Raw genomic sequence first — 23,084 nt, 5'->3', positions numbered from 1 at the left:
AAAAGGTTCTCCACCACTGATTTAAAACATTATTTAGGGAGGTGTGGGAACCATGCTAGGTCCCCGGATAGTCAAGGCTGGTGGGAGCACAGAGGTCTTGTTATCAATATACCAGAATGGCCAAAGGTCTCTCTGGACATGTGCCTAAACAAAATGTTCAAGGACTCTGAGCCTGGGAAGCCTAATCAGGCCAAGACACCATGAATGGGTGCAAGGACACAGGGTACACTATGTCCTTCAGTAGCCAATATGATTGCTGTAACAATTGGCACGAAGCCTTCTTGGTCTAAATGGTATAAAAGTAGGTTACTGACCAGCTAATTAGCTGGAGTCAGCTGAGGATGGAGTAAGAAGTCTGCTAGAGAGAGCAGCTGGGCAGGAGAGACAGGAGAAGCTGCTGAGCTGGAGAGCTCAGGTACAGCTATGATGTAAGACGGTGAGTCTAGGAGGCAGCGTGCACTGCTCAGATAATAGCTGTAGGTACAGAGACTGATGCTGCTTTATGGGAAAGATATATGTTCACCAGCCAGTGTCCGGCTGTCTGCCTCTATGGACTTTGCTGTGAGGACTGTTCTTGTCTGATGGCTATATGGCCACTGGCTTCGGCAATAAAGACTCATTCTTATATACCCACAACCTCTCGTGGCTTCTCCATCTAAGACCCAGCATCCGAGGATGTCCAGCCCCAGCTAGAGGGGCTCAGACCTGACACCTGTTACTAGTGAGCAGAGGATAAAGGAGGAACTTGGACTAAGTTCCCAACAGTTAGTACAGTGGGCAGGGTTCAAGCAGGAGCCAGCCCTGGCGTAGTCGAATGGGAGAATTTAGAAGAATACATGGACTCACAGCCACTCAGAACAACTCAGAGCAGCAGGGCTCGTGTAGGGCTCCTGCTGCTGCTCTGACAGGAGGTCTGTAAAAATATTTGGAGGTGGGTGCCTTTGCATCTGGGGGAAGCATTCTGAAGGCAACCAAGGTGACTGTGAGGGGCCTGATAGAGATTAAAGCTGCTCGTCTGGACTCTGTCTGGTGTCCTGCATGCCCTTCCTGGACCCTGTCCCAGGTCATGGGCCTCACTCAACCTTTTACAGTTTTTTCTCCTTTTATTTTTGGTTTAAAGTTCAAAAACCACCTGTGAAGTCCTGTAGTATGAGCCTGTCGCTGTGACTGACACACAGTGAGAAGGATTAGGCCTGGCAGGTGGACGCCATCTGTGGCACCCGAGAGTGAACCCAGAGGGAGACAGGCGAGCGGGTCATCAGTTTGGAAGAAGAGCTCTTCTCAGGCCGCGTTTGATCAGTGAGTTGGCTCCTAGACTTTCAATTGAAGCTGTATGAGCAGAATTGAATTCCAAAATTTATAGTGATTGTGAGGAGCTGAAATAGCTGAGCCGGGACGCGGGAGTCGTCGCTGAGTGATTACAAAGGTTTATAACAAAGACAGCCTGAGAGAGGTGGACACAGAGGAGGGGTGACTGCAAAGTCCTGGAGCAGAGCTTTCTACCTGTGGGTTAATGACAGAGGAGGCAAAACTAGGTTAGGAGATGGGAAGAGGAGACAGAATGGCGCTGATGAAATAAACAAAAAAAACAAAACAAGTGTAGGGAATAAAATGGAAAAATCCAGGCGCACACTTTGGGCCATGAATACGTCAGAGAAACAGTTCATGGCACAGAGGAACAGGAAGGGGCGAGAAGTGCAGTGCTGCCAGACTTGTGAAAGTTAATAACCCTGACAGACAATGGGAGGGCTGTGCATGTCCTCATTTCCAGTGATTTCCTTTCAAACCAGGGAAGAATGAGGCACAGTGAGTAACCTCATTAAACATAAGAGATGATACCCACTGATTCCTTTCAATCCTGTTACAGTCTCAAAATAAATTTTGTCAGATTCAGTTCAAGATTTTACATTGAAAAAGTAACTAGGTCTTGGGGATAGAATTTAAATTATTCTAAAAGTTGGGTGCAAACCATGAGGGATGATTAATCTAAATACACAGGAAGTGTACCAGTTATCCTATAAAGCTCTTTATATTAGAGAAAACACTTGTAGTTAAATTAAGAGTGAAAATTAATAATACTGGTAATTGCCTAATGGTTTACATACTGATTTCATTGATAATGTGTTCTCTGATGAAAAACCCCAAGGCATTAGTTGGACAATTAACAAGTAAATAGTTTATAGCAACAATGCTGTCCAAAGCACAGATGATGAATTCGAACTGTGTAAGGACGTTTTGATGATGATAATGAAAATATGTGAATAAGGGATGCTCACTTTAGAAATCAAATTACAAATCATACTACAGAATCAAAAATGACGAGTTTTGTTTGTATGTACACATGTGACTGCGCATACATGCACACTTGCACACACACATATATGCACAACCATACATGTATATATGTATGTACATGTACATACAGTAACTATGAAGCCTGTCTAAGAAGTCACCATAACATACTAGTTGTGCGAATTAGGACTTAATTTCTCTGAGCTTTGGTCTCTTCATTAAAAAAAAATGGGAATGAGAATGATATTACCTACCTTGTGGGGTTATTGTGAATCACAAGATGAGTTAATGTGTATAATGTACTTGGGATAGTGCCCGGCATTTACTTGGCCCTCAAGAATATATAGAGCTCCAAGTATAAAATGTAGCATCTTTAGTACACATTTCCTAACATGTAGTTCTTATCTCCACTGGTAAGCAATTTTGATTTCTGCCTATCTATATTTTTAAATTTTCCTAAATTGAACAATATATTAAAAATTATAAGACAAATAATAACAAACCTTAATAATTTATGAACTAAATGTGACACTGTTACTCAAAAGGTAAGAATAAATGTGGATGGAATGATGAACAATCTACAGATACACAGGTAGGCGCAGCAAGCAGAATAGAAAGACGGTGCTCTAGATTCATGCCATCTGATGTGCACTCCTTGACCCCCTCCTGGAGTGTGGATGGGATATCACTCCCGTGATTAAGTTACCCCACATGGAAAAGGTGAAGACATTTTCCTGATATAAGTAAGGTCCCCAATAAGTTGACTTAAGTTAATCAAACAGGTGCTTATCCTGGGTGGGCATGATCTAATCAGGTGAGGCCTAGAAGAGAGTGTAGAGGTAACAGAGGTCCCTTTACTGCCATGTGTGAAGGGACTCATGGCTGGAACCTGCGAGCAACCTCAGGAACTGGGAGCAATCCACAGCGAAGAGCCAGCAAGAAAGTGGAGCCTTCAGCCTTCAAACCACAAGGAGCTGGATTCTGTCAACAACCTGAATGACCTTGGAGGAGGATCCTGGGCCTCAGATGCACCACAGCGCTGCTGACCCCTTCATTTCAGCCCAGGAGACCCTGAGCAGTCAAGCAGCTAACGTGCTACTCCTGACCTAGGGACACTGTGAATAATAAGTTGGTGTTATTGTAAGCTGCTAAGAAAATGAATATGATAAGGAAGAACTACTTTGTTTTGCTGGGGAGTAAATGGGAATAGGAGTGGGCAGGTAGGTCCATGCTACTCTCCACTAGAACCCAAGGTTCCCACCTCAGTGACCTACCCACACTGCACTACTGAAACTTAGTGAAGCACAGCAATAAGTTACATGATATTACTGAGTGCGAGGGCTGAGGAACTTGAGAAACATGCTCCCTATAAATATTAGATTAAAAAGGCATAAACAGCTTTTACCATTATAGAGGATAATAGAATTTGATCAGCTAAATCCCAGGGCTCTATACAGCACAAATTATGTAAATGAATTTAATGGCATTTTGATGAAACTACAAAACTAGTGCTAGAGAGAGTGAGGAGGTGTTCCTCATTTGGACTTTAAACTTCACACACTATAGCACAAATGCTTACTTAAGTTTTAAAAAATTGAATATGAATGCAAAGAGAGTTATAAAGAACATGAATTAGAGGATAGACTATTAAGAAAAACTTTGCTTCTGATTTAGGGATAAGCAGTAAGTGTCCAAGGACAATGGCTGGATCTAGCTTTATCTACTGTTGTTATTAATCACTAGAGGCCCGGTGCATGAAATTCGTGCCCTTGGGGGGCATGGGGGCCCTCAGCCCAGCCTGCACCCTCTTGCAGTTTGGGAGCCCTCGGGGAATATCCCATGGGGAGTGGGCCTAAGTCGTCAGTTGGACATGCTTAGTGCTGCCTCGGAAGTGGGACAGGCTCCAACCACCTCCGCTAAGCTTGCCAGCCCTGAGCCTGGCTTCTGGCTGAGTGGCGCTCCCCCTATGGGAGTGCACTGACCACCAGGGGACAGCTCCTGTGTTAAGCGGGATTGGGCTGAAACCGGCACTCCAACATCCCCTGAGGGGTCCTGGATTGTGAGAGTGCGCAGGCCAGGCAGAGGGACCCCACCGGTATGCACGATTGGGGCCAGGGAAGGATGTGGGAGGTTGGCCAGCCGGGGAGGGATTGTGGGAGGGCTCCAGGGCGTGTCCAGCCTGTCTCACTCAGTCCTGATCAGCTGGACCCTAGCAGCAAGCTAACCTACTGGTCAGAGCATCTGCCCCTTGGTGGTCAGTGCACGTCATAGCGAGCGGTTGAGCAGCCTTAGCATATCATTAGCATATTACACTTTGGTTGAACGGATGACCGGATGACTGGACACTTAGCATATTAGGCTTTTATTATACAGGATTGGGCAGGAAAAAACTAAATGAAGCATTAAATACAAAAGTCCCAGGTTTCTAGGTGAAAATGTTAGTAAATATCTTAAGGAAAATAGAAATAAGAAACTGTAATGCTAGAAAAATATACAAGGGAAAAGGGTACATATTAGAAATATATCATAGTAGACATTCATTAAAAATTATAATTATAATACCAAATTTTCAGGGAGATCATAAAAATGGAGAAGGAAGGCGAGAATAACAACCATCACATTTTATAATGTGCCCCTAAGATCTAAAGAGGAGACCAGCCTTTGACTTGCACAGAATGATGAATTCTTCTGTAAAGGATTCAATGAATATATTCTCTCCTCAATGTCAAGTGCACAGCCCTTGAAACGCTCTGTCACTCAGGGCACCCCCTGAATTCAGAGTGGTGAAGCTCTGAGCTGCAGATAGGCAAAAGAAGAATTGCATAGTCCAGGAACTTCCTCATGAAAAAAAATAAAGAGTGCCCATTTATGTCAAACTTGGTCAAGAAGCGAGTACATTCAAACTTCTCTGAGGCAGGAGGATTTTGTCTCTAAATTATTTGACTGCAAGTGGTGCTATTTTTCTCTTATGTTCCATGGTAATAATATATTTTTTTTTCCTTTTTTTAAATGGAAGGCACCATAAAGATCAACTCATGCCAATTCCTACATTTTACTTACAAAGAACCTGAGACACAGAGATTAATCTATGTGCTCAAAGTCCTGCAGGGAATTTGTACAGAATCTGCCTGCAGGGCAGCTTGACAAGGTCGAATTCCAGGCACTGAAGGCAACAGAGAGGCCCACCCTTTCCTAATATGCCCCTGCTCATCAGTGCCCGTCTCACCGGGTATCCACCTGGCAATCGTTTCAATTCCTAGCTCAACAGCCACAGTCTGGCCAACTCAGCCTCCTACAGATCCTTCAAACCAGTCCTCTTCTTAACTGAAGGCCGCCACCTACAATCTCAGTTTCAACTCCCAGATACAACAGGGGCTTTCTAACTTGCCTCTCTACTCTACATCTAGGACTTTATCGGAGACTCTTAATCACAGCTGCCAAAGCCACACTTAAATACAATGTCATGTCCAGCTAGTGTGGCCCAATGGTTGAGCACTGACCTGTGAACCAGGAGGTCACAGTTTGACTCCTGGTTAGGACACATGCTGGGGGTGGGGGCTCAATCCCCAGTAGCGGGTGTGCAGGAGGCAGCCGATTATTAATGTTTCTATCTCATCATTGGTGTTTCTATTTCTCTCTCCCTCTCACTTCCTCTCTCTGAAATCAATAAAAACATATTTTTAAAAATTACAATGTCATCTATTGCTTACGTTTCCCTCAGGATCAAGTTTCAACTGCTTTGCATCCCATTCAAAGCATTTTAGAAGTTTCCTTCACCCCATTTCTGGGCCTCATAATTCAACTCCCGGGTCAGCTGTTTTGTGGAAGGTTTTTCTGGTTCCTGGGTTTAGGCCACCCGCCCATCCCATGGCTCCCAAAGCTGTCCGTGCAGGTGCTTTGGGTGGTTCATCCCTCTGGCCATGCCCCATTCCCTGCATCCTGCCTGCTGGGACTTGCCATACTTCTGGAATGCAGCCTCACTTTATATACATTTGCATTGATTCCTATCCCCCAACTCTTTTCCTCATTCTCCAAGACCCAAGCAAGTCACTTCATCATCCACATGGATGGCCCATTCTTCTGCAAAATGCTCTTAGACACTTTTCTTCCACTTACTCTCCATTCCATTCCCCTGCACACCTACGGACTATTTCATCACTGGAAACCCATTTTCTCTTCGGTTCCTCTGAGCTTGTTCCTGAGGTGCCTCTCCCCTGCTCACATCATCCCCTTAGTGATGTTATCATTTCGCATGTATTTATAATCTAACAATTAGCATGTTTATATCGCTAATACAAATATCCCTGTGGGGCCTTATCCAACTGCAATATTTGCATCTCCATTTGGATGGCATATGGCATCTCATAATTAACTAGGTCAAACTGAATTCTTAACATTCCTCTAAATCTGTTCTTCCCTTAATTTTCCTCATCTCCCAAATGGCACTATAATTCATTCAGTCATTCAATTCATATACTCATGAGTTATTTTTTTTAAATCCTCACCCAAGGATATGTTTGTTTGTTTGTTTGTTTGTTTGTTTGTTATTGAGTTTAGATAGAGAGAAAGGGAGAGAAACACCAATTCTAGAGAAAACCATCAGAATCTGCTGCCTCCTGTATGTATCCTGACCAGGGATTGGACCTGCAACCTCTGGTTAAAGAGAGAAAGGACCATCATCCCATCATCAATCTGTCGCTTCCTGTATGTATCCCGACCAGGGATCCAACCCCCAACCTGGGAATGTGCTCTGACTGGGAATCAAGACTGTGACCCTTCGATGCTTGGGACAATTCTCCAACCAACTGAGCCACACCAGCCAGGGCTCAGGAGTTATTCTTGATAACTGTCTTGAATCATGCTTAACTAACCCGTCACCAACACTGATACTACCTTCAAACTAGATCTATAATCCAAGTCTTTCTCCTCATTTAAACTGTCACCATCCTAGTACAAGGCAGCAGCACCTCTTCCCTGGACTTTGACAACTTCCCATCTGGTCCCAGTGCTTTGACTCAGTCTCTCAGAGAACCCCAAGTGGGGGTTTTAATTAAGACCCTTCAATCCTCTTGCCTAAAACCACTAGATTCCCACCTACTACATTAAAGATTTAATTGGGAAATTAAAACCCAAGCTTTTTCCCCGCACCAGCATCCCCACTGCCTGGCTGCTCTGGCCCTGCCTACGTGCCGCTTCACTGCACTCTCAGCTCCTTCAGCTCACTTTGCTTCAGGCATCTGTGTCTCAGTTCTTTGCAAGGAAACAATCTTGGGTGCCTTGGGCATGAATTTATAGGGCTCATTTCCCTTCCTGTCCTTTTTGAGTGCCTTGTCTCTTTTTATACTTTGTATTTTGGCTAAATGGTTGCTTCCTCAGAGAGGTCTTTCCTAAAATACTCACTCCAAAATAAATCCCTACAATTCCATTACTTTTCTTTCTAAGAGAGTTACTTATTTGTTTACTTTTTAACGCTTGTTTTTATTCTAAGTTGTGAGCACCATAAAGGCATTTACTATATCCATTTATTCTGACACAGCACAGCTCCTGGCACACAGTGAATGCATAAATTAAAAAGGAAAAAAAAAAAAAAACCTAGAGAAAGGATCCCAGAGAAATATATATATATATATATATATATATATATATATATATATATATGATTTTATTTTATTTTATTTTATTTTTACTTTCTACCGCCCAATTTACTGTTTGGGGTAGATGTTTGCTGCCAGTGAGGTCCCTTTCCTTAAAATTTTCACTTCTTTCTTAGAGAAGATGTCTTGCTTCCATTTTTGAAATATGTTATATATTCAACAGTGATAAACACCCAATTACATTTGGGTTCCTGAGGAGTGGGGCAGCTCTATTATTTAATAGAAAGGCTATAAAGTAAGGTACATATACCATCTCTCATGACACAGAGTGATATATCAAGTCTTCATAAACAATCTCACACTGTCACTCCCTCCTCTTTTTCAACATATATCTCTTGGAAAAGGAACAGCCCAAGCCAGGCTTTGTGGTACCATGTTCTCCTAATGGTGTCAAGTTCACCTTCTTTACAGATGAAGGATGAGTTGATAGATGGCAAAAGGCCACATCATGCCTGCTGGCCTTCAAGGGTCCCTGACACACTGATGTCCATAACTATCGTGTGTGACAGCAGGAAAATATGCTCGTTGCAGAAGGTTGGACTGTTTTCTTCATTGTTCAGGCTGTAAACAGAATACTGCACTCAACTGCAGCCATACTCCTTAAGGGAGATACTGATGACAAGGAGATCATGCTTCTGACTGATGGCTTCAATTGACAGAAAGGTCATCTCTCGAGAAATTAAACAGCCCTTCATTGTATGTATTATTCACATAAAGAATGTATTCATCATGGTTTGGGTTTACTTTCTAATTCTCTTGTGAAATGCATATAGGCAAATAACTAAAAAAAAATTCATAATTTTCCAAGCATAATCAGGATGTCTTGATTTCCCTTGAGGATAACAGTTGACTTTAATTGATATAAATTATATACACATATGAGAGAGAGAGAGAGAGAGAGAGAGAGAGAGAGAGATTCTTCCAGATTCAAACAAATTCTCATAGATTATACTTTAGTTCAAGTAAAATTAGAGTGAAGGTGAACAAGAAAGTTCCTGAGGCCATTAACAAGCCAAACAACTCTTATGTCAAACTTTCTGGTCTGTGAATTCCTGCTCTCTGCTACACTTAGAATACTTGGCACTTGAGGGAATTTTGGGGAGGATAGCTGCCATTTTACCATTTTCTCTACACGCCTTCCATCCTACACTCATGTCCTCATCATTCTCTTCTCTGTCTGTGCCATAGTCAGCCTGGGTCCTGATGCTGCTAAAAGTTCTCCACTGGGGTCTGCTTGCCTGGGTTCTTGGTTCTAGCTACACAATCCTATGTCCATTGCACACCTATTGAATCAAAGTCTCCAGAGCTGGAGCCAATAAAGTTGTATGGAAAAGGAGAAAAAAAGCTCCATGCATGATTCTGAAGCATATCCATCCTCAAGAACCATTGGCCTCACACATATCTGAATTTGAGTCTTGCCTGAATGATAGAAGCACTAACGAGTGCTTCAAAAAATAATAGCATCCCAACTGCTGGCAAACTTTACTAAAAATTAACTGTGTGTCAGGTAATATGCTAAGAGCCATATGCAGATATTTTATTTCATTCATATAATAATGCTATGAGGTAGAGATTATTATCAAACCATTTTACAGGGAAATAGACTGAGGCTTATGGAGTTTAATCAAGTTAATAAGGTAGCCAAGATTATATATCTACTGATTCATGGAACCAGGATACAAAGCCAAGTAGTCTGAGCAAGGACTCTATCAGGGTACCTGACCTATGGCAAGCAGTCCAGCAGCAGTCATCATCAGTAGCATTATGGGATCATCATCCTTAGCATCTTGCTCAGGAGTTCACATGCAGTGCTGATCCTCACCTGCAGCCAGTGAGCAGTGCATGCCACACACTCTTCTCTGGGTTTTGGAGGTGAAACAGGAGTTTTAGGGGTAAAATGGGACAGGTTTAGGAAATTTTAGAAATTTTGGAAATTAAGGGGACCATTTCCATAGAATGGGGAAGCTGACAAGCTGCAACAGGTACATTTCCATAGAATGAGGGAGCTGAGAACAGCAAAAGGTCTATATTTACAAAATAAAGGGAAGGAAGCCCTTCATCCACAAGAAGAAAAAGCCCAAAAGGAATACTAAAACAATAAGGAAGGAGTCGGGGAGAGGTTCCACCTGTGAGGTTCAACCTTTGAGCCCAGGAGTTACTACACAGTAACCAGGGAATAGTGACCAATCAGAGGGGATGTCAAGGCACCAAGCTCTGCAGCCTTTGTAAGCCATAGGGAAAATGAACTCAGTGGGACTCTTGCCCCCTCCCCACGTGGGAGTCTGTACTTCTTCTTTAATAAATATCCACCTTTTCTATACCACCTTCTGTCCGGGACGCTCTGCCCAGGGGAACACCGTGTGTTCCAGTCCAAAAATTCCGTTTCAGAGAGTAAGATGTCAGTCACCCAGTGTCTGATAGAAAATAGGCTCTAGAGAGCTGTACATCTTACACACTGTGGTGGGAGTTCGCAAGAGCCCCTGAAATTTAATATGGAAGAGGGAAACACTAGGTTCCTTCCCAAGCAGATACATTTCATCAAAGCTGCAGGCAAGTTTCGCCTTTGCCAGATGGGATTTCAGCATCTAGAAGGGTTCCTTTTATAACTACGGGAAAGAGAGGAACTATGGAGAGTGGTCTGTGAGCTTCCCGTAGCATGGGCAGTGTGGGAAGCTGAGCAGAGATGCTGACCTCCCCCAGGCTAGGGACCTGCAGGGGCTGCTTCATGGACCAGCTCTTTCCATAGACTTCAACCTTTCTGGTTCACTTTCTGGGGTTTCTCCCTACTGCAGATGTTTTTTAAATGCCATTTTTTATTGTTATAGTCAGAAGGTAGATTTTGGTTTTTTACATTCAGTGTCGGAAAGTATAATTTCTTTAGAAATACATTACACCATTTATTTACCTAACAAATCCTGCAATATTTAGTTTATTGTGTGTTGTCATAGAAATTGCAGAAGAAACAAACTTCAGTGGCAACACTTATTTTCAACACACAGAAAAGCCATGCTCATGAAACGTAAATATGGCATCGTTACCTGTCATGTTGCAGTACACTTTCAGAGGCCCCAGCGGTCCACTGCCATCAGGATCTATCCAGTAGTAATTTGAAGTCTGGCCTAGGTGTTTGTACGCTTCACAGGACGGCTCATAGATGGCTGGAAAGAAATATCCTACGTGAGCACAGCACGGAACAAATGGCTCCCCGGACAAATGCCCCAGGAACACATCACATACTGGCTAACCACTGCTGAGGACTGTATCCTCTTGCTAGAATGAGCATTCTTTTCCTCTACATTTACATTCATGGTTTGGTTTTTACTCTATAAGCATTTCTGTCCTAACAAAGATAATAAGTTCCAGGAACTTATGGTTTTATTATTGGGAAATAGTCAAAAATCATGAAATTGTTGAATCGATGTAATGTTTATTGTATTAGGGCTCACGATCATAGAAAAAATGAATCTATAGATATTTATAGATACCGTCTTCTTACTGTAAGGGCTGTTATTTTACAAGATACATGTTGTCTGCTTTGCTTGACTATCAACTAAGAGATCACACACACACACACACACACACATTTTTTGTATAGTGGTATAAATTTCGTGAGATTTCTATTCTTCATTTATTTCAGGAAAAAAGGAAAACAATGTCCCTGCTTCATTTTGATGCAAGAGCTTTAATTACATCAAATCTTGTTGGTGTAGAAAGCTGCCATCGATTTAATTGAATTACAGGTTCTTTTTCATTGTTTTGCTTTTTGTTCTCATGCTCCTGACACATTTTCTCTTCTTGGAGATGGCAACTGTTTTTCAAAGTATAAAATGGACATTTACATGTCACCTCTGTAGTCATAACTTCCAAAATATCATTGCAAAAATTTTTTTGATACCTCTGAAGAATTTGAAAGATTGCCGTACAAAATTTAAAATTCTAATAAAAGTCCACATCTCTGAAATGCAAGTCCTGAAGTCTTTAGGTACCATGCACTTGAACTCCTACTCCCAACATCTGCCTTTTATTCAATTATGGAGTAGGTAGGAGATCTTCCCTTGGGACTTCCTTTCCTTCCTTCCTCCTTCACCTTCTCCATGCCTCCCTTTGGCTTTCCGTGGTTTCCTCTCTGCAAAGATGTTAGATCTCCAATTCTACCTCATTTCAACAACAACTCACTAGACTCAAACAATTCTAAAATGTTTTTATTTACTTAGCCCTTAATTTCTCCTGCAAATAGTTACTAAGTCCCTACGATGCATTGAGCAATGGATTAGACTACACAGATACAGCTGTGAACAACACAGATAAAGGGCTTTTGGAGTAGGATTTGCTCTCTGTATGGGTATTGCTTATGCAAAAAGTGCTATTGGAAGAGGATGTGGCTAGAAAGCTAAGCAGAAGCCATCCAACTTTTATCCCACATAATGATTAATTTGTCCACTTTCAATCTCCCAAGTGTCTTATTTGGATAATACATTATGGTTGTTCTAATTTTGAATACCATACCAAGTGAAAGGCAGTGAGGAAGTAATTTTGAAATTGAAGCAGGAAGAGGTCACAATTAGATGCAGGTTTTGGAAAGAAAACTCCTAGTAGTTAAGTTAGATTCCAAGGAAGTGATTCAGAAGGTAAGGAGAGCATTTAGGCTGTTATTGCCATAGGCCAGTTGAAAGATAACTAGCTCTATCCTATATAATAAATGGCTAATATGCAAATCGACCAAATAGCAGAACAACCGGTTGCTATGACATGCACTGATCACCAGGGGGCAGATGTTCAATGCAGGAGCTGCCCCCTGGTGGTCAGTGCTCTCCCACTTCCATGGCAGTGCTAGGGATGTCCGACTGACGACTTAGGCCCGCTCCTGCTGGGGAGCGGGCCTAAGTCGTCAGTCGGACACCCCCCAAGGGATCCTGGACTGCGAGAGGGTGCAGGCCAGGCTGAGGGAACCCCACCCCCGCCACTGCCCGAGTGCATGAATCTCGTGCACTGGGCCTTTAATATGAGAATATAAGCACAGAGTAGACATGACTGATTCACATGTTTGTAATAGCAATAGGACACAGAGACCAAGTGAATGTACATAGGAAGAGAGTTCAGAATGCCCTAAACCCACAACCTCTGAAAATAAACTATTTAATTATTCATCTTTGAGAACCTCTCTCCAGATCATTACAATTTCTCAGTATAGCTCAAAGTCATCCACAATGTCAAGTTCAAATTCTAAAGTCCCTTCAGCCAAACTGCCATTAAAACCTTTCACCTTTCTTCTCTAATATTTAATAATTAGGTATTCTCTTGCCAACACCCAGCCATTTTCCTTAGTACCTGATATCTGGTTTATAGCAATCACCCTTTTAATCCACCATCTCACCCAAATATCTCTTCACTTCCCACCAAATGATGCTTTATTATCCAATGTTACTCTAGTCCTAAAACATTACCTCCATAATGTTCAAAGAATGTGTAATGGTTCTTCAGTATCTATGATATTATATCTCAGATCAGCCTCTATGCATGTAAGACTTTCCATAATCCAATCGATCTTTCCTGGTATTAGCAACTTGCCAATGTACACCTTGTACTCTGGTCAGGCGAATTTGACATAGGAGATTGCTCACCCATCCTGGGCTTGCCTTCATCTGCAATATATATACTACAAGCCTCTTTCTCAATCTATAAACTTTCTTAATCAGAGTTAACTACTGAGGCAGATGTGGTAAGAGGCAGGGCTCAGAGGTCAAACAGACTTGGATTGAAATTCTGATTCCATGAAGTTCTATGTGGCAAAGTGTCATGACTTTATTTAGCCTTGCATGGAAAATGGGTATATTTAAGGGTGGTTTGAGAATTGGAGGAAGTAACCAACAGCATTTGCTTAATATTATGTCCGGCCATAGTAAATATTTAATAGGTGGAATTTTTATGATCAATATGATAATTATTATTTTGGTCCCACTCACATTCCTCCTTTCTTAAGGAGACCCCTTGCAGGCAATATGTCTATTTTTCTATACAGTTAAAGCCATTCATTGCTCACTTCATGTACTGTAATACTTAACTATGATAAACTAGGGCTTGATTAATTGTTGATTGAATTTCATATACAAACATTTTATTTCCTTAACAAGACTGTGAATTATCTTGAAGAGATGCTGAGTTGGCTCACCGTAAGAAGCACATGCCTATGTATGAAAGCACCATGGGTGAAAAGCATCAGTCACATCTGCATTTCTACGTAAGCATGTTAGCATTTTAAAGAGGGCCCCACATCTCGACCCAGGTAACTAAGAGTAGATGATGAAGGCAGTGGCTGTGGGGCATTTGGGAAGCAAAACCTCTTCTTTTTCCTTCAAACTATGCTGATTATTCTGCTTGTCCTTAACTTAGGACAGGCCTATGAGCTGTTTTTGCCTCATTGACACAAATGGAAAACCCAATATCTTAGTCAAACTTTATCATGTATGAAAAATCACCTGCAGAGCTTATTAAAACAGGGGTTCTGCCTCAACCAGGGGATTCTGACTCAGTAGAGAATCTGCAGTTCTAACAAGCTTCCAAGTGATTGCTGGTGCTTCTGGTCTGAGCGCATTTTGAAAAGCACGACTCTAATCCTGAAAAAGTGAACTCTAGCCCTGGTCCGTGTGCCTCAGTTGGTCAAGTGTCTTCCCATGCACCAAGAGGTCACTGGTTTGATTCCTGGTCAGGGTATATGCCCAGGTTTCTGGCTCGATCCCCAGTAGCGGGTATGCAGGAGGCAGCTGATCGATATTTTTCTCTCTCCCTCTCCTTTCTTCTCTCTCTAAAATCAATTTAAAAAGAGGACTCTAGAAAAGTGGATAAATTCTTAAGTTACATTTAAATATAAGCAGAAAAAATAAGTCAGTAAAAGGTGATGCAGTAAAATTTTAAATAAAATAAAGCTAGAATGCCACACCACTTCACTCAAGATAATAAAAATGGAATGTGATACCAAACTCTAAATTAAAATACAATGTCAAAAGAACTATACTTGGAGGAATTCACAGAAAAATATTTAGAGAAAATACACCAAAACATTAATAGTGATTATCTTAATAAAGAAAAAAACACACACAAAAAATAGTGGTTATCTTCTGAGTAGTAAGATTATGGATGATTGCCCGAGCCGGTTTGGCTCAGTGGAAAGAATGTTGGCCTGCGGACTGAAGGGTCCCAGGTTCGATTCCGGTCAAGGGCATGTACCTTGGTTGCAGGCACATCCCCAGTAGGGGGTGTGCAAGAGGCAGCTGATCGATGTTTCTCTCTCACAGATGTTTCTAACTCTATCCCTCTCCCTTCCTCTCTGTAAAAAATCAATAAAATATATTTAAAAAAAGATTATGGATGATTGAAAACCTTTCACTATTTTCTGTATTTTTCATTTGGCTATATAATGTGGATTAGTCAAGTCATCATTAAAAACACTCTTGCAAAATGTGTATTAGAAAAATGGTACTAGGTAAAATGTCAAGGGCAACTGTAATACAACAAAATTGCATTCGTTTTATAAATGAATAAGGAATTAAGAGATTTTTGTTTAAATCTTTCTGTCATTTACTACTTGGGAAACTCCCCCTTAATTGGTTTTCTCAACTGTAAATTGAAGATAAAAATAATACCTCCATCACCAAGTTACTGTAAAGATTGAATGAAATCACAGGATGTGTAAACTAAAACGCATTGAACATACTAACATTCCAATGCAGAGAAGGGGCTGACCACAGCACTCACTTGCATTCCTCAGCCAGGTGAGTCTGCGCAGTCCTGGCTAGGGTGCAGAGTTTTGCACATGAAGCCACAGGAGAGGACTGAGCACCATGGGCCAGGGAAGAGAGAGCAGAGAGGGGCCTGAACCACTGTCAGTAATTGAGTTTGCTAGTAGGCTGCCGAAGATCAGAAAGGAAATTGGGCTGATGGCAAAATAAATAGACTCATTAACTCCATTGATTTACAGGTGTCCCCTGCTTTTCAAGTTTGTTTTATGCTACTTTGCTTTTGCAATCGACCCTACATTAGTGCCTGTTTTTTGCTAACTGAAGCACATACTGAAAACAGAAAATAGCATTCAGTGTTTGCTTTGCAGTGAGCCTTCATAGAGGTGGCCAGCGCCCCGAGGTGCCAGAGTGGCCCCACCAAGCTCCTTTCCCGGGAGCTACTCAGCATCTCAGTATGAAGCCCCATAGCTTTGAACTGTGCCTGTGAGCATCTGTACTTTATCTCCATTTATTTTGTGCATCCATTAGCAAGATGCATCCTAAGGTAATTGCTTCTTGGCTTTACGCCGTTTTGACTTCCAAAGGTTTCATAGGAATGCTCTACTTTCAGAGGGTGAGGAAAACCTGAATTGGAAAAGTAATTTTTCTCTGCCATAATTCTTAGTCCCAAATAAAAGGGCTCATATTCTTAAGTAAATGTCATGTATTTAGAAATATGGCAGCTGAACATATCTGATTAAATTTCAGAGCATGTAAAAATCCAATAAGCGACAAATCCTAAATACCTCATTCACTTCCATGAAACAATGAATGCTGTCTCTGTAAGATTATATTAGGGGAAATGGGATATGACAAGGGACTGCAGTATTAGCTTCCTATGGTTGCTGTAACAAAATAAGCAAATGCTTGGTGGATTAAAGCAACACAATTGTATTATCCTAACAATTCTGGAGATCAGAGCTTGAGGCGGGTTTCACTGGGCTACATTCAAGTTTTGGGTAGGGCGTATTCCTTTGGAAACCTCTAGGGGAGAATCCAGTGTTTTGTCTTTTCCAGCTTGTAGAATGCACCTGCATTCCTTGGCTCACTATCCTATTTCTCCATCTTTGAAGCCAGTGATGACAGATGGAGTCTTTCTCACACTCCATCACTCTGATTCTCTGCTTTCATTGTCACCTTTCTATTTTAAGGAGCTTTATGGTTTCATTAGGTACATCCAGATAATCCAGGATTATATCATGTGAATGTCCTTCACCATGAAGTCCCTTTGCTGTGTAAGATGACATAGTCAGAGTTTCATTCCATGGTTTAGGACACAGGCAGATTGTGGGAGGTGGTGGGGGCATTATTCTACCTTCACAACTGTATAAAAATAACACAATTGCTCTATTTAAGAACACATTTTATGCCATGGCCCATGTGGCTCAGTTGGCTGGGCAATGTCCTGTGCACAAAAAGGTTGCCAGTTGGATTTCCAGTCAAGGCACAAGCCTGGGTTGCAGACTAGATCCCTGGTAGGGGGTATGCAGGAGGCAGTGGATCAATGTTATGCTCTCACATTGGTGATGCTTCTCTCTCTCTAAAAATCAAACTATTCTTAAAATTTTAAAAAGAACACATTTTATTAAACACTCAGTGTACTCCCAGAGTTGTTGATTAACAAGAGAATCATTCAACAAAATAACAAAGATAGGAAAACAAAGTCAAACATTTAGACTGAACACAAAAGGTCCATATGGCCTTGAAGGTGATACCTTCTCTGCCTTCCCAGTCTAGAACCAGACATAGCACAAGACCTTGGAAATTGTCAACTCACAGGCAGAGAAGAGTGGAGGTTTGAAGAGCAAAGATGTACACCAGGCATAATGTGCTGGGAAATAAAAACATCAATTAAATGTGGGGAAGCATGGGACTTGGTTGTTAAGTCTTTAAGGAGGATTCTCCCAAAGGTCGGGGGCCTCTTCAGGGGGCCTTGCTGTAGGCAGTAGCTCCTGCCTTGACTTTCCCAATCAAGTCCGAGCCCCTGGGGTGTTTTGCTAGAATCTCTATGTTTGGTCTTTAAACCCGACTTTGTAGAAGCATGTGCTTTCTCAAGGATGCTTACCCTGCTGATTGTACCTAAAGCAGTGGTTCTCAACCTTGGCTGCACATTAGAATCACCTGGGAATCTTTTTTAAAATCCTGATTTCTGGGCCTCATCCTCCGGAAATTCTGTTTCTTTGTTATGGGGTGGGGCCACAACATTAGTAAAAAATAAACAATTTCCGGAGGATGAGGCCTAGAAATCAGGATTTTAAAAAGATTCCCAGGTGATTTTAATGTGCAGCCAAGGTTGAGAACCACTGATCTAGAGGTTAATTTTAGTTCAAGCTGTTGTTACAATAAAAGCCTAAGGAGGCAGGCTTTGGGGCTGTTTTGGTGCCTCCTGCCAAGCAGTCCCTTAGCCTTCTCTTTCACAGAAATGTGTATCAGAGTAATCCATTCATCTGTTGCTCAGGGCCTGCTGGTCAGTCCGGGCAATTAAGAAATGGCTAGAGTAAGGGCAGAATATAAAGGAGGAAAAACTCCCAGGGAGAAGGAGAATGCCCAAGAGTCTGAATTGCTGCAGGGAGTGAACTGGCAATGCATTTAGGGAGCAGAATTGGGAGACTTTTTAAACAGTTCAAGGTGGGGGTATTTGTAGAAACCAGACTATAAGGAAAGGAACATGTTGGTGTAATAAAGTAGGGACCATGCTATTATAGGAGTTTGAAGCATGAAGGGGAAAAAATAGGATAAAAATTGATAGATGTTGTTAACTTCAAAAGAGGAAGTTGTTTTTTTTTGAATATATAAGACAGATTAATGTTATCTTTTAAATAAGATTATTTATGATTATAAAAAGAATTTTTACTCTGTAACCACAGAATAGAGAGTATAAAATAAGGTGGTAACATTATTAATTTTATGTTTAAGAAATATCTCTTGGCAGCTGTGTAAATAACAGGTTATAAAATATAAATATTAATTAGAAGACTATGGTAAGGGGCTATGGAGGATATGATTAAAATATAACATACTATTAAGAAATAAAAGCAGGCCCCCAAGAATGGGGCAGAAAGCACAGATATGGGATTTGGTGCCATTATTTCATTTTTCACATAAATAGTGATGACTCAGAAAAGACTTTGCTCTGGGTTGAAATGTGTTCCCCAAAAGATATTGAAGCTCGAATTCCTGGTACCTATGACTGTGACCTTATTTGAAGATGATTAAGTTAAGATGTCATTAGAGCTAATTCAACTAGACTAGTATTCTTGCAAAAAGGGGAAATTTAGACATAGAGACAAATGTCTACAAAGGAAAGACACAGGGAAATGCCAACTGCACAAACTAAGAGGTGCCTGAGGCCAACAGAAGCTGATAGAAAATCAAGGACAGATTTTCCCTCACAGCCCTCAGGGAAAACCAACCCTGCAGATACTTTGATTTCTGACTTCTAGCCTCAGAACTTTAAGGCAATAAATCTCTGTTGTCACCCTGTTGTGGTACTTTGTATAACAGCAGCCCAAGGAAACTTACACAGACAAGGAGTTTCCAACTAACTAACTGAGCCAAGCTCCCCCTGCCCCACATCTGAGCTTTTTCAACTTTTTGTAGGTGATGTGGAGGATGACTCCCCACCATGTTCCCCTACTTTACTTTTAAGAGAGATACATCTTCCTGATAAAATACCTACTTCTGGCTCATTATGTGCAAGGGCTTATGCTGGGTGCTCTGCTCAGTACGAAGTAACAGCTCTCTAGAGCTCCGCTCATGCTGGTGAGGCTGAGGAAGGCTCTCCTGCTCATTTGTATACCTCATGCTTTGAGAGAGACCATCACACATGTAGTATCCATCCTTCCTGTTATTATCTTCTAAAGTTCACAGATCGCTAGGAGTGGCTAAGGCTGAAACTTGTTAAAAAGTTAATTGTGCCCTAGCTGGTTTGGATAGAGTGTTGGCCTGCAGACCGAAGGATCCTGGGTTTGATTCTGGTCAATTATTTATTTCTTAATTACTGTATTACTTATTATTACTTATTATTATTGACAGCATCATCATTAATCTACTTATGCCCACCCGTATATTTCTCATTTGAAACTATGAAATTTACTTTCTCATCTGAATCAGCCTCAGGAGCATTTGGTTGGCGAAACTAGTTTTCTCAGCATCTCATTATTAAGGTTAACTATTGAGTGACAGCCAAGCTGGAAGTTCAGAGAGGCAGGAGTGGCCTTGAGCCTCCCACTGTAAAAGCTCCCTATTCCAGGACCGTACAATTATTTTTAATTAGGACATGTGTAAGCTTCATAATAACTAAGTCCTCATTAACACTTGAATATTAACCTCATATGTTTTCTGTTTCTTTGGATAACTTTAAAGCTTGAATAAATGCCCTGACCACATTATTTCCCCAAGGAACTATTGTCTCATTATTAGCACACAAAAAAATGATGGTGGTGGGGTGTGGATTCAAACAAAGATATTCTGCATGCTAATATTATGTCATGATCTTTCCATGAATATAATTTCTGTATGAGATGTTCTTTTATTATCATCCTCTAATGCAGCGGTTCTCAACCTGTGGGTCACGACCCCTTTGGCGGTCGAACAACCCTTTCACAGGGGTTGCCTAAGACCATCCTGCATATCAGATATTCACATTATGATTCATAACAGTAGCAACATTACAGTTATGAAGTAGCAACGAAAATAATTTTATGGTTGGGTCACAACATGAGGAACTGTATTTAAAGGGCCAGAAGGTTGAGAACCACTGCTCTAATGGGTTCATTTACTTGTTCAAGTCTCAAAGGAAACAGCTAATTTGGGGGGGGAAAGTTTTGTTTTTTTTTATTAAAAAACAATAACACAACAGCTCATAGTTCTCTTACATGACTAATCAGTCCATTAAACAATTTTTTTTGAAATCAGAGTAAAATCTATATTTATTACTTCATTTCTACACTCTCTCTTCCCATTCCCATCCCAATTCTGCCTTTGGTTTGATCCTCCCTGAGTCCCTCCAGTGTTTACATTGATTCCAAGTTTCTACTTCAAAGAAAACAATAATCCAGACTTTCACAACGATGGTCAGAAAACTACAATTTTGTGACTTTATATTATCACTAGAGGCCCGGTGCACAAAAATTTGTGCACTGGGGGGGGGGGGGGGGGGAGAGGGGGTCCCTCAGCCCGGCCTGTGCCCTCTTAGAGTTTGGGACCCCTCAGTAGATAATGACCTGCTGGCTTAGGCCTGCTCCTGGGTGGCAGAGGGCAGGCCCAATCCCTAGGTGCAGCCCCTGGTCGGGCTCAGAGCAGGGCCGATTGGGGAGTTGGGGTGCTGCCCCCTGTCATGCACAGAGCAGGGCGGATGGGGAGGTTGCAGCGCCACCCCCTGCCACGCACACAGCAGGGCCGATCAGGGGGTTGGGACGCTGCCCCCTGCCATGCACAGAGCAGGGACCATCAGGGGGGTTGAGGCTCCGTACTCTGTCACACACAGAGCAGGGTCAATCAGGGGTTTTGGGAGCTCCCCCCTGTCATGCACAGAGCAGGGCCAATCAGGGGGTTGAGGAGCTCCCCCCTGTCACATACAGAGCAGGGCCCATGGGGGGGGGGGTAGTTGAGGTGCCACACCCTGTCACACTCAGGGCAGGGCCGATGGGGAGGTATGGCTCTACCCTGTCTCACATAGAGCAGGGCCCGTGGGGGGGTTGGGGCGCCACCACTGTCACACACAGAGCCGCAGGGCAATCAGGGGGTTGGGACGCCGCCCTCTATCACCCACAGAGCAGGGCCGATCAGGGGATTGGGGCGCTGCCCCCTGTCACACACAGAGCCGCAGGGCAATCAGGGGGTTTGGGCGCTGCCCCCTGTCACGCTGATCCCGGTGCCGGGAGGCCTCGGGGCTCCGCTGATCCCGCCCGGCAGGGTCACAGATCCGGGTTCCAGACCGCAGACAGCCTTGCCTGCTGCTGCCTGCCTTCAGTATGCAAATTAGCCGCCATCTCTTTGCTTCAGGGTGGGGGTCCCCACTGGGGTGCCTGGCCAGTCTGGGTGAGGGGCTGAGGGCCGTTTTCAGGCTGGCAGGCGACTGAAGCTCCAAACCTCTCCTTTTTTTCTTTTTTCTTTTTATTCTGGCATTTATTTACCTTCTATGGCTGTCACTGGAGCTGAGAGCCGGCTTTCTCTCTGAGGCTCGGCTGAAAGCAGGTTTCTGGCCTTTGTTTTCTGTATTCGAAACAATGTTGCGACTCCAGCTCTGAGATCCCGGCTGACTGACAGGGGGTTTCTGGAGTTTTGTTTATCTTCTATAAATGTTACTATGTTTCCAACTGAAGCTCAGAGGCCAGTGGGGAACGTTGGAGTCCACAGCAAGCAAGCCTCCTGTTAGCTTCCAGCTGCCTGGCTGCCGGCCGCCATCTTGGCTGACAGTTAATTAGCATAAGGATACGCTGATTAGCCAATGGGAAGGGTAGCGGTCGTACGCCAATTACCATGTTTCTCTTTTATTAGTGTAGATGACTGCCATATTCCTTCATGATGTCAATATCCATTCCTGGTATTCTTTGATCTTCATTTTACAGAACATCAAATTATCCTGTATTTCATGACTCAATCTGGACAAGATCTACCTGTATTTTCTTCATTATTACTTTCAAGTTATAGAAGACCATGAGGAGGTAAAAAATAAAAATCCTGTAAAAACATATGGGCATCCTACAAACACATGCTTCCCTATTTTCATAGGGCTTCACAATGGAGCTTGGCAATCCTATTTATGACTCAGGTCCTACAAGAGTTGCCTATTGTCTCTTGCTCCATCTACTTAATCACCAATTTTTATCTCTAACATTCTCACTCTCATTTTCACTGTGTTTCCATAATGAGAATAAGAACATTGACTCAAGATGTGTCAGTGACTATATTCCTCTCTCTCAATATGACTCTGCATGGAACAGGTCCTTCTTCCTTTCCTACTGCAATTTAATTAATTTATTGATATCTACTAATGTGATAATAGATTTATTGCTATACTTTGTACTAGAAATTTTTTTTAAAAAGTGAGCAGAATTTGTTATCTAATATATGGGGCAGACATGTTGAGAGATGAAATAATGTACATTTTGCTAAGTGTACAAAAGAGATATAAAGAAAATGCCATGAGACTTTTAATAAGAGATTGGTTAAGTTGATTTTGGACAATCTGGAAGTCTTCATTTGTGAATTCACTTTAAGCTGAGTTTTAAAGGATGAACAAGAGTTTGCCAGAAGGAGGACAGCAGGACCCCTCCTTATTGCTCCTTCCCAATGCTTTTACTCCATGCCAGTCCTCTGATAATTTAAGATAATTATTTTCTTGATTTTCCTTCTGTCT

General features: G+C 42.2%; 1 protein-coding gene across 1 annotated transcript in view; it reads right to left on the bottom strand.

Moving 5' to 3' along the window:
- CNTNAP2 (contactin associated protein 2) overlaps positions 1-23,084 on the bottom strand; it is a 1,802,564-nt gene that overhangs the window by 625,382 nt on the left and 1,154,098 nt on the right. The window contains exon 12 of the mRNA XM_070424092.1: positions 10,985-11,104. Coding sequence (XP_070280193.1) covers positions 10,985-11,104 — 120 coding nt within the window. The remainder of the gene's footprint in view (positions 1-10,984; positions 11,105-23,084) is intronic.

Source organism: Myotis yumanensis, unplaced genomic scaffold, assembly GCF_028538775.1.
Source record: "Myotis yumanensis isolate MYYU_CA2020_CCGP unplaced genomic scaffold, mMyoYum1.0.hap1 SCAF_9, whole genome shotgun sequence".
NCBI classification, from domain to species: Eukaryota; Metazoa; Chordata; class Mammalia; order Chiroptera; family Vespertilionidae; genus Myotis; species Myotis yumanensis.
The sequence above is the reverse complement of the archived record's forward strand: the minus strand, read 5'-3'. Positions and strand labels throughout refer to the sequence as shown.